At 44.2% G+C, this 13,593-nt stretch overlaps 2 protein-coding genes and 1 non-coding gene across 12 annotated transcripts in view; 2 read left to right on the top strand and 1 right to left on the bottom strand.

The window, feature by feature from the left end:
- Positions 1-168: 168 nt before the first annotated feature.
- On the top strand, positions 169-241 carry trnar-ccg (transfer RNA arginine (anticodon CCG)). The gene has a single exon. It is a non-coding gene; the product is annotated as a tRNA-Arg (tRNA).
- A 1,843-nt stretch (positions 242-2,084) lies between these two features.
- LOC125741847 (UPF0450 protein C17orf58 homolog) lies at positions 2,085-7,407 on the top strand. The gene is made up of 5 exons (XM_049013277.1): positions 2,085-2,219; positions 2,994-3,626; positions 3,989-4,075; positions 4,709-4,900; positions 5,763-7,407. The coding sequence occupies exons 1-5, from the start codon at positions 2,150-2,152 to the stop codon at positions 5,948-5,950; spliced, it is 1,170 nt and encodes a 389-aa protein (XP_048869234.1). The 5' UTR covers positions 2,085-2,149; the 3' UTR covers positions 5,951-7,407.
- Positions 7,408-8,500: 1,093 nt separating this feature from the next.
- LOC125741845 (nucleosome-remodeling factor subunit BPTF-like) overlaps positions 8,501-13,593 on the bottom strand; it is a 40,558-nt gene continuing 35,465 nt past the window's right edge. For 9 of the 10 annotated variants that reach the window (XM_049013265.1, XM_049013266.1, XM_049013267.1 and 6 more), the window contains 2 exons: positions 12,556-12,742; positions 8,501-10,281 (listed from right to left, as the gene is read on the bottom strand). In XM_049013265.1, the coding sequence (XP_048869222.1) occupies positions 10,245-10,281; positions 12,556-12,742 (224 nt within the window). In that variant the 3' untranslated portion in view covers positions 8,501-10,244. Of the gene's footprint in view, positions 11,305-12,555; positions 12,743-13,593 lie in introns of all 10 variants that reach the window. The other variant, XM_049013270.1, reaches the window with a different exon arrangement.

Raw genomic sequence — 13,593 nt, 5'->3', positions numbered from 1 at the left:
TGTGTGTCTCCTTCAGCGCTATTTTTCTAACGAGTATATTGTCGTTACGTATGTACATAGTTACGCATAATAACATAACAACGATACTGCAGATAATACAAATATTACGAATTCTTCTGCCTCTTTGTTGTAATCAAAAGCTAAGTTTGGAAACGTCAACAACGTGATGACCCAGTGGCCTAATGGATAAGGCATCAGCCTCCGGAGCTGGGGATTGTGGGTTCGAGTCCCATCTGGGTCGGTTAACTTATTGGTTTTACTTAATGCTGTAACGATGTAATTTTGGTACCACCCTCTTAATAGCTGGCATTTCTTGTATATTTACATATAATAAGCAAATACGTTATTTGTAAGCCGTTCATAGGCGTACAATATTGCAATGTTTATATGATTCAGTGAGCAACATACCAACATGAAATAAATATTGAACGCCAAGTTAATGCATGTATGTGACGCTATTGTGCCACCCATACTAATAGAAAACTGGTAAAGACTTTTATCGAAGTATAAAGCAGGAAATGATCATGGGGGATCCGTGTAATGCAGTTTGCGGCTGACTAACCAGTGATGCGATTTGCTAAATAGTCAAGACTAACTAATGTGTCCTACAGTGCTATCATTCAGTAACTACATATAAGGTAAGGACACTGATCATGGTGATGATGAAGGCGTGCTCGGGCCCGGATCGTGCAATGCGAGCGTAGACCAGTGGGGAGTGGCGAGCGGGACAATCGTGCTTGGGCACGGTACAAGGCAACGAAGATCTAGGATGCAAAAAGTACTGAAGTTCTGTCAACAGCTTTTTCAGAATTTAACATTCTGTCCATTAGGGGGCAGTAATCCAATAGCATTGTCATTAATTTGTCTTAAACGTCACAACCACTGCACAATAAAATAATCGGCGAATTACTTGCGCTCAACAATGAAACATAAAATAGAGAATAAATAAAAAATATTAAATAAAAATAGTATTACATATGCATAACATATTACCCATATATTTGCATGTCTAAAATGGCAACTGACAAAACAATGAAATATCTAATAATTGTTAGTATTATTAGTAATAATTATTGGTACTTATTTGGCAATAGCTTTGTCCAAAGGAACATACAATAGATGTACATAATACGTGACATACATAGGGCTACATAACAAGCATACAGGTATTAAGCTGTGTTAAAACAGCATTCACGTGAATCACATGTATTTAGATATCAGAGTTTTCACAGTGTAAATACTATTAGTTACTTTGCTGATCTGAAGGTCATTTGTTTGATGTTGTTGGCACATAGAATAAATACACATACAGGTATAATTTAAACCCAGATTACTCCCTATTATTAAATTCTGACGCTGTGAGTTACTTGCATCAGGCAATCAGACAATAGCTATGCATGTTATTGATAACTGGGATGACAGTACAGAAATTCTCTGAAATTCATCCCAAGTGTTCTATGTGCTATCTGATTCAAATGTTTTCATTTTCCAATAGCGATTAGCTTACGCAATAGGAGTGGCGCCCTTTGCTTCTTGATAACTGCACCGCTCAGTTTCTTGCAAAAAAAATACTTTATTGAATTTGCTTGTTATTATATGTTTCATTGGGCAGCATGATGTCTCCCGTGCCTATGGTATGCGTTCGAACTGCGTTTGCGTTATTTGTATAAGGATCTTACATTTTCCCCAAGAATTCTACGCGGGGTGCGATGGACTAACACGAACTAATCCCCCTGCACTGCGATCAAGTCGAGGATAAGACAGACACTAGAATAGCAAGAGTCAACAACAACAACCACATAATAATAATAATAATAATAATAATAATAATAATAATAATAATACGTCGTTTGGATTCTGTCTTGCAGAATAAATACCTATGCGTGATGTAATCTCCATGTAGACCGCCCATGAACATGACTGTACATTGTATATTCACAGATGTACTTATATTGGCTACTGTTCTGCATAGGGACTGCATGAATAGCCACTGTAGTTCATTCATAAATCATGTCTTTGATCTGCTTGTTTACCAAAGAGGAGGGGTCGTTGAATGTGAACGACACGCCTCTCAACACCAAAATCTGCCGGGGACTTATAAAGGAAGCTTAATGCGGACAGTTTTATTTCATAGTAGAGCGTCGTCAAAATGACACCAATTGTGCTTCTTCTCTCCGTAGCGCTCGTCTTCTCCGAAGCAGAGGAACATACTGTTAATGGTGAGTCCTGCCTTTTGGTTAATTGCATTAACTTTAAACTGAAGGCGAAAAAGAGAAGACAATTTCTGCGAATAAATCAGCGCAAATCTTAATGAACGGCACACAAACTGATGTTTAATCTATCCTTCATTGCTTAAACCGACTAAACATACGGGGATGTTTAAAATGTTTTATACAATCTTTAACTTCAGTAAGTGCTAAATTGACAATGTGACTTCTATGTCACATTCCTCAATTTGAAATATTATAACTACGAGAAAAATCGATCGCGATTTATTTCTCAGTGATTTTACATATAATAGATGATTACACAAGGCTGAAAAGCAGGCAAGAAAGCATAATGAATAGAATGTAGTGTTTCAGTTAAAAATTATGTGTTTTTTTTTCTAATTTTATGGATCATAACACGCCAGTGAAAAAAATTGCTACCTCTGGGTGGTTGTGAACGGTCGCAAGTGATGTTTCTAATTGCGCAAGACTGTAATCTCAGAGATAGGTATGAGTTTGGAATGATTAGGGGGCTATGGCAACTGGGGATTTTAAACGCGATAGCAATCTTAAAGGAGTAATTGTAAAGGACTGTGGACTTAGTGTTTTTCCATAACAATCACAAACACCTCATTATGACGAACACTTGAAAATACATTGCAAAGTTTTAAGCATTCCAGGTAACCTTTTATGCACTCTTTATAATCTGTGAAGTGATGATAAATGTATGTTCTGCTGAATGAACCCTTCTGGTGTCTGACTGTCCTCGCTTCTTCGTGGTTTCAGAACTCTTTTCTCTGATCGGGACTGCCTCTCAGAAAACACACGCCGCTGGAATAAGCGACCCGTCAGAACCACCACTCAATCACAGCACAGCCGGAGGAAAGGGGCCGTCTCTGCCGGTGAACGAGTTGCTGGAGCAGAGTATCAAACCAGGAGACTCTAAGTATGTCTTACAGCCCCTGCCAGCCGGGATATGGCCCAAACACGGTGACCTAGCTCCCCTACCCCGGCCAGGCAACCACAACAAGAGCAAGAAGATGACCAAAAGTGACAGGCTTCCTATTGAACACAACAGTGAGAAGGATCGGGGAGAGGGGCGCACCCAAGCCCCGGAACTGTTCCCCAAAACGCCCCTGGTTGCCGCTGCTAATCGCACGCAGAAGATTGTGCCAGACCCCCTTCCCAACAGCCCCACCCTCAATGACCCAGATGTCCGCCATAACTCCAGGTCCCGGAGTCCTCTCCAGCCTGCCTCCCCTCGCAGGGACCCACCGAACCGGAGACTGGATCCCGAAGAGAACCGGCCTGGAAAATCCAGCCTGTACCAGTTGGGTGGAAGGAACAACAGCAGACCCTCTGTTCTGTTCAACCGCAGGTCATCCAGCCTGCTGTACCACTTCGATGTCCTTAAGAAAGGTATAGTAGAGCTGGCCCAGAGCGTGTGGCACCAGGCACGTGCCCTAGCTGCTCAGTTTGTGTAAATACTTCTCAGGCCATAATTTCCTGCATAGCTGAGGTTTCCAAAATGGATCTGTTGTATAAATCTTCATATGCATGAACTCGAGAAATCTTAAATATGTCTAAGTGAGATCGATTATTATGCAGCGATGAAGTGGAAGCTGGACCAGATATCAAAGGCCTCCGCCTGCAGACCACCAAGACTGGAATGCGACGCCATGGTTTCATAATGAGGCCACAGCGACCGGCCCCCGGCTGCTATAATGACACTGCAGTGGCTGCTGGGGTTTCGTAACGGCGCGTCTGTTTTGTCCCCCCAGAGTCCGACTTCTCCCAGGAAGCCGTGTGCCTGAGCGAGTGCAGGAAAGAGAAGGAGGAGAAGGAACATTACTGCTACAGCGAATTCGGTAAATATGCAGCTGGTCGGGCAGGACCGCGCCACCTGAGGCAACAATCGGGGCGAGTGACCCGCCCCGAAAAGGGGAGGAGGGCAGTCCCCGCTGTAGGGAGTCCCCCATCCCTCTTCTTTGAGTGGTTGTTTCACAGAAAGTATGAGAAGGGGGGTGCTCACAGGAAGAGACAGGCCTGGGGAGACCCGCTGGGAAGGAAGCAAACATTGTAGGGCTCCCGGCCAATTTGCTGAGTGCGCCGGCCTGCAGGTATTATTCAAATGGCGCCCCCTGCTGTCTGGGCATTAAATAGTGTCTGTTCTTTAAGTGCATTTTGGCAGATTTGAACTTCATGTACAAGTTCTGTCTATCATTTTGGTCAAAGATTAATCTAGGGATAGTAAAATACATGACATACTTGCGGTCTTTAGACAGCAATACTTACTATCAAATTTACGGCCACCATCTAAAATGAGCAGTAACTATGCGGTTTGTGTAGAAAAAAAAATATCTCACCCTTTACAGTCCATCTGATTTCAATTTCTGCTCCCGGACCCTCAGAGGTTTGGCTAGCTGCAGACCCCCCCCCCACCCCCCCACCCCCACCCCCAGGCCAGTCACTGACCCCATCCTGTACTCCCCCTTACCCAGCCGTCAATGGGATAGTGCACGACATCGAGGTGATCCGGCGAGGAATCCGACTCATCGTACTGCTGGTCAACAGTGATGGCTTCTACAAAATGAGTCGCCTCTATGTCACCCCTGACAGCTACTTCTTCAAAGTGCGGATCTTGGTGCTGGACACATACAAGTGTGCCAAGCCCTGTCCGGACCTGAAGCTCGGTAAGCATCGAGGTCACATGTGCTCATTTGGTCACAGGACGATGAACCGGCCAAAAGGCCCACCCTCTCATTATCAGTCAGCAAATCATCTTGTATTCCAATAGGGGTTTAAATGATTAAAGGTTTAAAGTTAAAACATGTACAGATTATTTTAAAAACGTAAATTTTCATGTAAATATTTTTTCCATTCATCTTCCATGACCATTTTCCCAGTATTTAGTCACTGTGATTTGCGTATTTTGTGCTCAATTGTGAGCTCATTCACATCCATCCATTTTCCAAACTGCTTATCCTACTGGGTTGCGGGGGGTCTGGAGCCTATCCCGGAAGCAATGGGCACGAGGCAGGGAACAACCCAGGATGGGGGGCCAGCCCATCGCAGGGCACACTCACACACCATTCACACCTATGGGCAATTTAATAACTCCAATTAGCCTCAGCATGTTTTTGGACTGTGGGGGAAAACCGGAGTACCTGGAGGGAACCCCACGACGACATGGGGAGAACATGCAAACTCTACACACATGTAACCCAGGAGGAGACTCGAACCTGGGTCCCAGAGGTGTGAGGCAACAGTGCTAACCACTGCACCACCATGCCGCCCCCCGCTCATTCACAATCAAACCCAAATCTAAGGTCTATGTGAGACACACCAATTAGGGGGAAATGATTCCTCAGCTCTCTGCTGGGTCGTCTGTTGTAAGGTGAATGGAATGATGGATGGAAGGAAGGAAGAACATTAAAGAAAAGATAACAGTGGTTATTGTCATACTGTACATTGATTATCTGAAGTGAAACTACTTTGATGATTTTCTTCTTATCATTGAGTCTGTTGACAGAAATGTGATGTGGACTGTTGCAGGCAGCAGATACATTGTAATGGGTCAGATTTACCACCGGAGGCGTCACATAACCAACGACCTGCTGGCCCTTCTTGGAGGGAAGCTGAAGCCAGGCGACGGCGTCATTCGCAGCAACAGCTACGTCAAAAGGTTCAATAAGAGGAGGCATCAGAAGGCACAGGAAGCTTCGCGCTTAAGGTGCCGGTGAGCCGGCGTGGCAAGTCTGCCCCCTGCTGCACAGGCAGAGACACTGCAGCTGCTGCCAGAACTATCCAATAACCACCCAACATACTCAGAAGACGAGAAGGCGAAGGACACTTCGCCCTGGCCCATTTGCATCCATAACATAAGTCAGATTATAATTTAGAAATGCTATTTATCAGTGTTAACTTAGTCTCCTGTATTTGACAGACTACAAATGAACAGCCCTGGTTTTTTTTACAGCATGTTTGTTTAGATGATGAGCTTAATATGCGGCACTGAAGCTGCAGGAGAACGTCAGTGCTTTTCCTTTGTAATCTTCCAGCTTGGCATTCAGCATGACCAAAGCCGAATTTGGTGTGGGTTGGTGTCTCCCCGTTCCCCTAAATTCTCAGCCTCATCCACCCTGGGAAACATTCCAGATCAGTGGAATGAATCCTGGTTTGGCACCAACACTGCCATAGACCTTTCCTGATATTTGAGAGGATAAAGTTTTATTAGTTATGTTGATTCTGCTAGCAAGGTTAGGGATCAAGGGAAACCCGCGATGCTTAAGCGCATTCAGCCAGTGCGACAGAAACGGCATGAATTATAAGCCAGCCTTCTCAGAGCGACATTATAGCCGGCAGTGGAGTCCTCTGTAGGAGATGGGTTCCCCTGTCATCACAGTGCTTTCGGCAGCAAAATATGCGCTGTCCAATTACATCGCTTCCTTAAGGGAACCACAGTACAACAGAGTGTCTGTTTGGATGGAAACTCACAGGGAACCCAGGGAGTCTCTGACTCATAGAGCAGCCAGCAGAACAGAAAGCGCTTCTATGCTCGACTATACACACTGTTGCTTCTGCGCTCGCTCACTTTCTTGCCCCTTATCAGAATTCAGGAAATGCACTGTTACGGTAAAAGAAAGCGTGAATATGGGTGTATGGGGGGGGGAGACGGAAAAACACAACTCCCGAGAGAAAGTGATGCTTGTAAGGACCAAAAGGTTTCAGTTACGTGCTCGTACCTTTCCTGATATTAATTACCTGTGCAAGATGAAAAGCTTACCCACAAAGTTGACTTAAGAGGCAGCACCCACCTGCATTTGATCGTGTTTGTGTGGTTAAATCTAATTGGTAGAACGGGATCCCCGTTACACCTGGCCACTCAGGCTGTTTAGGGTCCAAAGGGAATTCGAGGGTGGAGTTCCATCAGGTCAGAGACCTGGAAGTCTGCCCTGCCAGTGTGGCCATGGTGGATGGAGGTGGGAAAGCACAGTGTAAGGGGGTGATGCAAACCAGAGGGAAATTCTGTTTTTCCTCATCTAGGGAAAGGCCTTTAATCAAGGGGCACTCCAAGCTGGAAACAGCCAGCTGGGCAGCCCCCGTACCTGGGTCACAGAGGCATGGAATGGCACTGAAAGGCTTGGCACTTCTCATATCCGGGAACGACGTAATAAAACTTGCCTTTTCTAAATTAAAATATCTGGTGTGTGTCATTTCCTGGGGAAAGATTTTATTAAAGCAAACCCCACATAACGAAGCTCAATGGCCGACGCCTTTGGCGATGAGATGCCTAGGCGAGGACAGCTACTATATCCAACAGCGCGTTGCCAGGCTGCCAATGTGTCGGCCAGGGCAGCGGGGAACAGTAGCTGGCAGGAAACAGGAGCTCCCAAGCATCTGTACTTCAATGGGGGCTGGAACGACAAAGACATTCCTCATGGCAGGGGCTGTCACGGCAGATGGGATTTTACAGACTAAAGTATGGGGACTTAAGCCATGTGATCATCTGCTACAGACCGGGCCCGTGCATTCATTCCCAATTTGGTTAAAAGCGTGCCAAGCAGGCAGGTATGATGTCTGTCAGCACTGAGTCTGTCCGCTACTGAGCCCCATACGGAGGTTGGGTGTTAGGGACTCACTTAGGACCCAGCTCAAGAATCCCTTGGAGCTCATGTTGCAAGTGTCTTAAACATTGCAGAGGTTTTCTAGAGCAGAACATATAAAAACTCCAAATTTCAGAAACTTAAAAAAACCACATCCATTTCATTCAGTATCTGAAAACACTTTAGATGACCCCATTTACATTGGGGGGGGGGGTGTTCCAGGTACTGCAAACTAGAGCCTTCATCCATGACCAACACATGCGGATGAACTCACTCCTATGAATGAATACAGATGCCCCATATCTCCTAGAAGTTCCGGGAGTCTCCCGCAAATCGACGGCAACTCCCCGACATCCGCAAATGATGCGCAGTGTCCCAGAAATCTGTTATTCCGCTATTCACTGCAACCCAAATTTTAACATCACTCCGTAGCACCTGTCACCAGCCCAGTCGGTAATATATACATGGCATTACCTTAATACCAGCCAAGCATTGGCCGGCACCCACACCCTACTGGATATCCCTCGACTGCCTCGCTGAAATCACTATCCCTAAGAAAGGATATCTCTGAATGACCCATCGGTCTATCCAGATAGGAAGATAGACAGTTGACTAGTCCATTAAAATGGTTTATATGAAGGATAACTAAATCAGGAAAAGGGACACTTAAAGACTGCACTGCAGAGGTGATGTCAAAAACATTACTTTATTATCTAGGATGAAATGTCCTATCAGGTACAAAAAAGAATCTCTTTTGAGTTGCCACAATCTGTTAAAAACATAGATAGCATCTATTCCCTACTGGTAGGAAAGGATTCTTCCTCCAATTATTTTTTTCTAAACATTTGTCAAAATGAATTAAATTCCATAGATATGAATAAATAATACAGATATTGCGATGTTATGAGGAGATGTGCAGTTTGTTTTCCTTTACATAACTCATTAAAGAATCTATACAGCCCCCTGCCCCCCCCCCCCAAATCACTATGCATACAATATGCAGCATCTTTGACATAAAGGGCGATTTCACCTAAATGCAAATCTCATTTGAGTTAAACAGCTCCAACAGGTGAACTCATGCCTCAACCGCCATTGGAAATCAATTAAGAGGGTAACTAATAACAATCAGAACAGAATCGCAACAAATGGCAACAAAAGGGGACACCGACTGCGAAAATGGTGAAAACCATCAAAACGGTGCGGCAGCCAGTTTCAACTGGACTACAAGAACTTTACCCGCTCACTCCATAAAACATGGGAACTGGAGCAAAACGCTTAATTACCACCAGACCCTAAAAGCATAAGCTTAACATTGAGAAAACTGACATGTTCAACATGTAAAAAAAAAACAAAAACACTGCATTAGAAGCTGTTATGAAACGAGCCGTCTGAGTTTGTCAGACCCGCTGGCTGCATGATGTCACCAAACGCCGCAGTGGGGGAGGTCCAGCACTGCGCCGAGTCCGAAATGACACTGCATTTAGGTCTAAAGTTGCCCTTTATGATTTTAATCCTTTCCAATTGTCCTTGTTTCTTTGGGAAAAGACCTGGAAAAGGTTTCATGAATTTGTTGGATCAATACCTTCAATTAAGAACACATAGAGACACCTTGGTCTTCTCCGCTTAAGTTTCATATACATCAATGTTTTGTGAGTTGGAATACAAAAAATAAAAATAAAAAAAGAAAATCTGACAAAAGTTTTACAAACAGCTTCAAATACACACAACTCTTCCTCCTCGAGTCCGTCAGTCCTACATGGTGATTTTATAGAAATGTATATATATTTATTTTTTTTTTAATGCTGCTGTCTGTTATAAAACATTCTGCTCCAAGGGACCGAAGAACCAGGAACGTTTGGGAGGATGGGGGAAAAAAAAAAAAAATAGGTGAAATGTTACTCAATCCTTCAAATACAAGAGTTGTGGGGAAAAAGTGGACAGGGAGGGGCTTAAAAAAACAGTAAAAAGTGTCCAGTGAAGTTTGATTTAACACAAAACACCTTGGTCGTGACAAAAGGCTCAATATGTGAATGGAAACCAGCTGTTCTCAGGCTGCTCCCAGTAAGCATGACAACCGGCTATCCTGGACTCTTCACGAGGGGAAAACACACAATGAAGGAAAAAGGCCCCCCCCCCCCCACCTCTGAAAAATGGCAGGCTGGGAAGCCACGCTGAAGCCCCCCTGGCTGTCCACGGCTGATCCGCTCTCTTGCTCCGGACCCTGCAAGGGTCTGGGGGGCACTTCGGGAGGGTATGCTGGTTTACAAGGGAGAGGCCTCCTTTTGCTGGGCTGCAGGAGGGGGAGGGGTCTCTGGGCCAGGGATGTGGACAGTTCCAAAGCTGCAGGAGGAGCCTGGATCCGCCTCGGATATAACGTTCAGAGACAACAGATTCCCGCCGTTTGTGAGCTTAGGTCAAAGAGGTGTGCACTCTAAGAGGCTGAAGACTGCAGTTTGTTGTTATGAGACCTACAGAATATGGAAAGAGGGAACAGTTGAGTACCCTTCAGTTTCGTGTTTTTTTTTTTTTTTTATTAAATGTTTTCACAAAACAGACAAATACAACAGGAATCGGCAAAAACGAAACAAAACAAAAAAAACAAAAAGTGACACACACAGGATGCCAGGGGGGTCTGATACGAGACATAAAAAAAAAATGAATAGCAGCCATGCTGGTGTAACACAAGCTCTTCATATAACGATGGCCAACACAGTGCTGGTGAGTGCGCTGAGGGAGGGAAACCCAGGGCCTTCCTGTCAGCATCACGGCTAAGGGGGAATCGCTCCCTCACATAAAACAACCCTTCACAAAAGGATTTTAAAAGCGTACAATTTCACGTTCATTTAAAATCTCAGCTAAGAACTACAGCTTCACTTGGCTGAGCAGTGATGAGCTACTATACTTGCTTCAGTGCTTCACAATAAAAACAGATCAATTACGCTTCACCGGCAGGCCGTTTAGCTCAAACCACCGGCTACTAATGTCCAGTACCGAAGTACCATAGTTTACGACATCGTTGAACGTGTAACAAATTCTGCAAACACTGTACAAAAATACATTATACAATTTTCTAATATCCAGCTACCCTACTTTAGCACTTCGTCTGTGAATAACCATCATATTTAAAAAGTAAACTCAGCTTTTCATATACCATTCCCATTATTTTAGAAATGTCACAACAGTACAAATGAGAAATGCAGTATCATCTCACTTAATTTTTTTTTTTTTTCAGGTAACTTTTTTTTCAACATGGCTGCCATCGCGTGATCGTCACTGGAGATCTCTGAAGTTTTGTTTTTAAAACTTATTAAAACTACTTATAGGTCATGCTTTGGATACATGGGCTTTCTCTCTTTTTGCTTACGCAGTCATACAGAATTGACGCTGTTTCGTGACAGCGCAATGTCCCATGATTTTTTTAATGTTAAAGAGTGACCCCAGCATCCAGTTTCAGACTCCAGCTTACTACGTCAGACTTATGACATCACAATCTGCAAGAAAGAGAGAGAATGGATGGGATAAGTAAGTGCATGCGGGGCAAATGGACAACACGATGCAAAGCAGATGCCGGGAAGCCAAACTATGCTGAAGGAAACCAGTGCTGTCAGTCAGTATGAGCATGGCGGCTGCGATGCACACAGGTAGGTCTAAAGGTAAGGCAGAGGCATTTCATGCTAAGTTCACACTACACGATTTTAGTCCCGATTTTCCGCTTGCCAAGAGTTTTTTGGCTGACAAAACCTCCGAATTGGAGGCAATTCGGCGCTCGATCATTATGCATAAACTGTTCAAAGATGCCACCCAACAGAGTCGCCTATGCATCGTAGACGCCTGCCAGATATCTAGCGTACTAAATATCAGGACCGGGCAATGACTCCAAACCCTGTAGGCATGAGAAATGTTGCCACTGGAGATGAGCATGGCAACTACCAACAGCCACAGACAGTGTGAGACACTAGGTGAGGTGAAGCCGGAGGAAAGAATTTAAAAAGGTGTAAAAGTTCAGTTTCGAACTTTAGAATTCATGAACTGTTCTTAGTGTTCAAAGAGATATACAATTAATTTTATAATGCCGGGTCACTAAGAACCGAAGGTATGTGATACTGTTTCCAGAATGTTCTATGTAAATAGTTAATTTGTAGTGCATATGTGTTGTCATTTGATTTAAGTGTTTAAAGAATTTGTAGCGTGTTGATACTAAAATTGTGATTTCTCAGTGTCATTCACATGTGTGATTTCTTGACAAAGCGTACTTTAGGGACCAGACAGACTCGTCAGCGATTCCTCTTGGTGAAAGTTCTAGTGACCCCCATCGCTGATCAGATGTAGTGTGTAAACCACAATGACTTCAAGACCCCTGATTACAAGACAACAAGTCATGTAGTGTGAACGGTAAAGCGATCTGAGGAAAGTTGTGCAGTGTGAACTTAGCCTCAGCTGAAAATCAAACTGGTCTTACACTGATGCACCATCATGTAAAAATCACAGACTAAATCCAGTGTTTTCACGAAAGCATGGTCCCATGGGACATATGGGTGTAAATATATAAAGTTAAGGCAAGGACAGACTGCAGGGGGAGGAGCCAAGCTTAAAAATGATGATACATAAAAAGAAAAAAAAAACATGACTACAAGGTGAAGGAAGGCAAAGAAGAAAGTAGAAAACAGGAGAGAGTAGAGCTCTTCTCAAAATGGCGCCCACATCTGGAGAGGGGCACCTAGCAGACCCAAAGCCAGTCCTACCTGCTTGCTTTGAAAGCTTTCAGCTTCTGTACAAAGAAGGACTCGAGAACTTCTGCGCACTGGTAGAAGGGTGAGTCACTGGGGTTGTAGTAGCGGCAGTTGTCGAAGATTTTGGTCATATCCGCCACAAACTCCGTTAGCTTGACATAAAACCGTCTCTGCAACCGGTCCTCCATTGTAGCTAGGTCTAGAGAGTGGGGAATGGATGGTCACTGGCAGCCAAAACACTGGGGGGGGGAGGGTATATAATTATATAAAAACTACAAGTAAATGTTTTAGTAGTTTAAGTACAGGGACAAGACGAAACAACAGGACCTAATAAAGAGAAAGGTCATCCTGAACAGCGACTGATCCTTCCTGTAATGCTGCCACGCACATCCTGAATTATGCATAGTGAGATACTGGACATTCCTCAAGAAAAAAAAGCCCCAAGGTCTTTGCGTAATGGAGGAGATGGAAATCTGCTTCACACACCACACTCCAGGGCTTCCCATGAAGGATCAAAAAGGGTTAGGTACGGTGATCTGGAAGACATCGCCCTGAAACCACTCAAATTTGCTTGGCAGTCTGCATGGGGTCATCATCATGTGCTACAGGTAAATACTGAGAGAAGCGTTTACACATAAAACAGCCTGATATTCCTTGGCTGTTGCACGACCGTGCAGCACAATCAGACCTAACGACTCCCATGAAACGACTGTTGTTATGGATGCCCTGCCATGTTTAAGCTGGTTATCTATATATAACCCAACTGGGTAGAAGGGTTAAGGAAGGAAAAGGGTGAAAGATTACTATATTTTTCCACTGCTCAAGGTCCTTGCACTATGTATCTACATGCATTGGCCAGCTCCAGGAAACACACAGTAGAGTTTTTACTGAGACACAGAGCCACTGAATTAGATCTGTAGTAATTCTTTAAGCTATGATTGTGTGGGGTTTTGTAAAGACTATCCTGCGAAGTGTCCATCCATCCACGTCCGTAAGCTTCCACTCATAAGCCCTGTTCCTCACTGTTGATGCAGTTCGCCCGCATGCGGC

This window comes from Brienomyrus brachyistius, chromosome 5 (assembly GCF_023856365.1).
Source record: "Brienomyrus brachyistius isolate T26 chromosome 5, BBRACH_0.4, whole genome shotgun sequence".
NCBI classification, from domain to species: domain Eukaryota; kingdom Metazoa; phylum Chordata; class Actinopteri; order Osteoglossiformes; family Mormyridae; genus Brienomyrus; species Brienomyrus brachyistius.
Note: the sequence above shows the minus strand (reverse complement) of the source record. Positions and strands in the feature narration are given on the sequence as shown.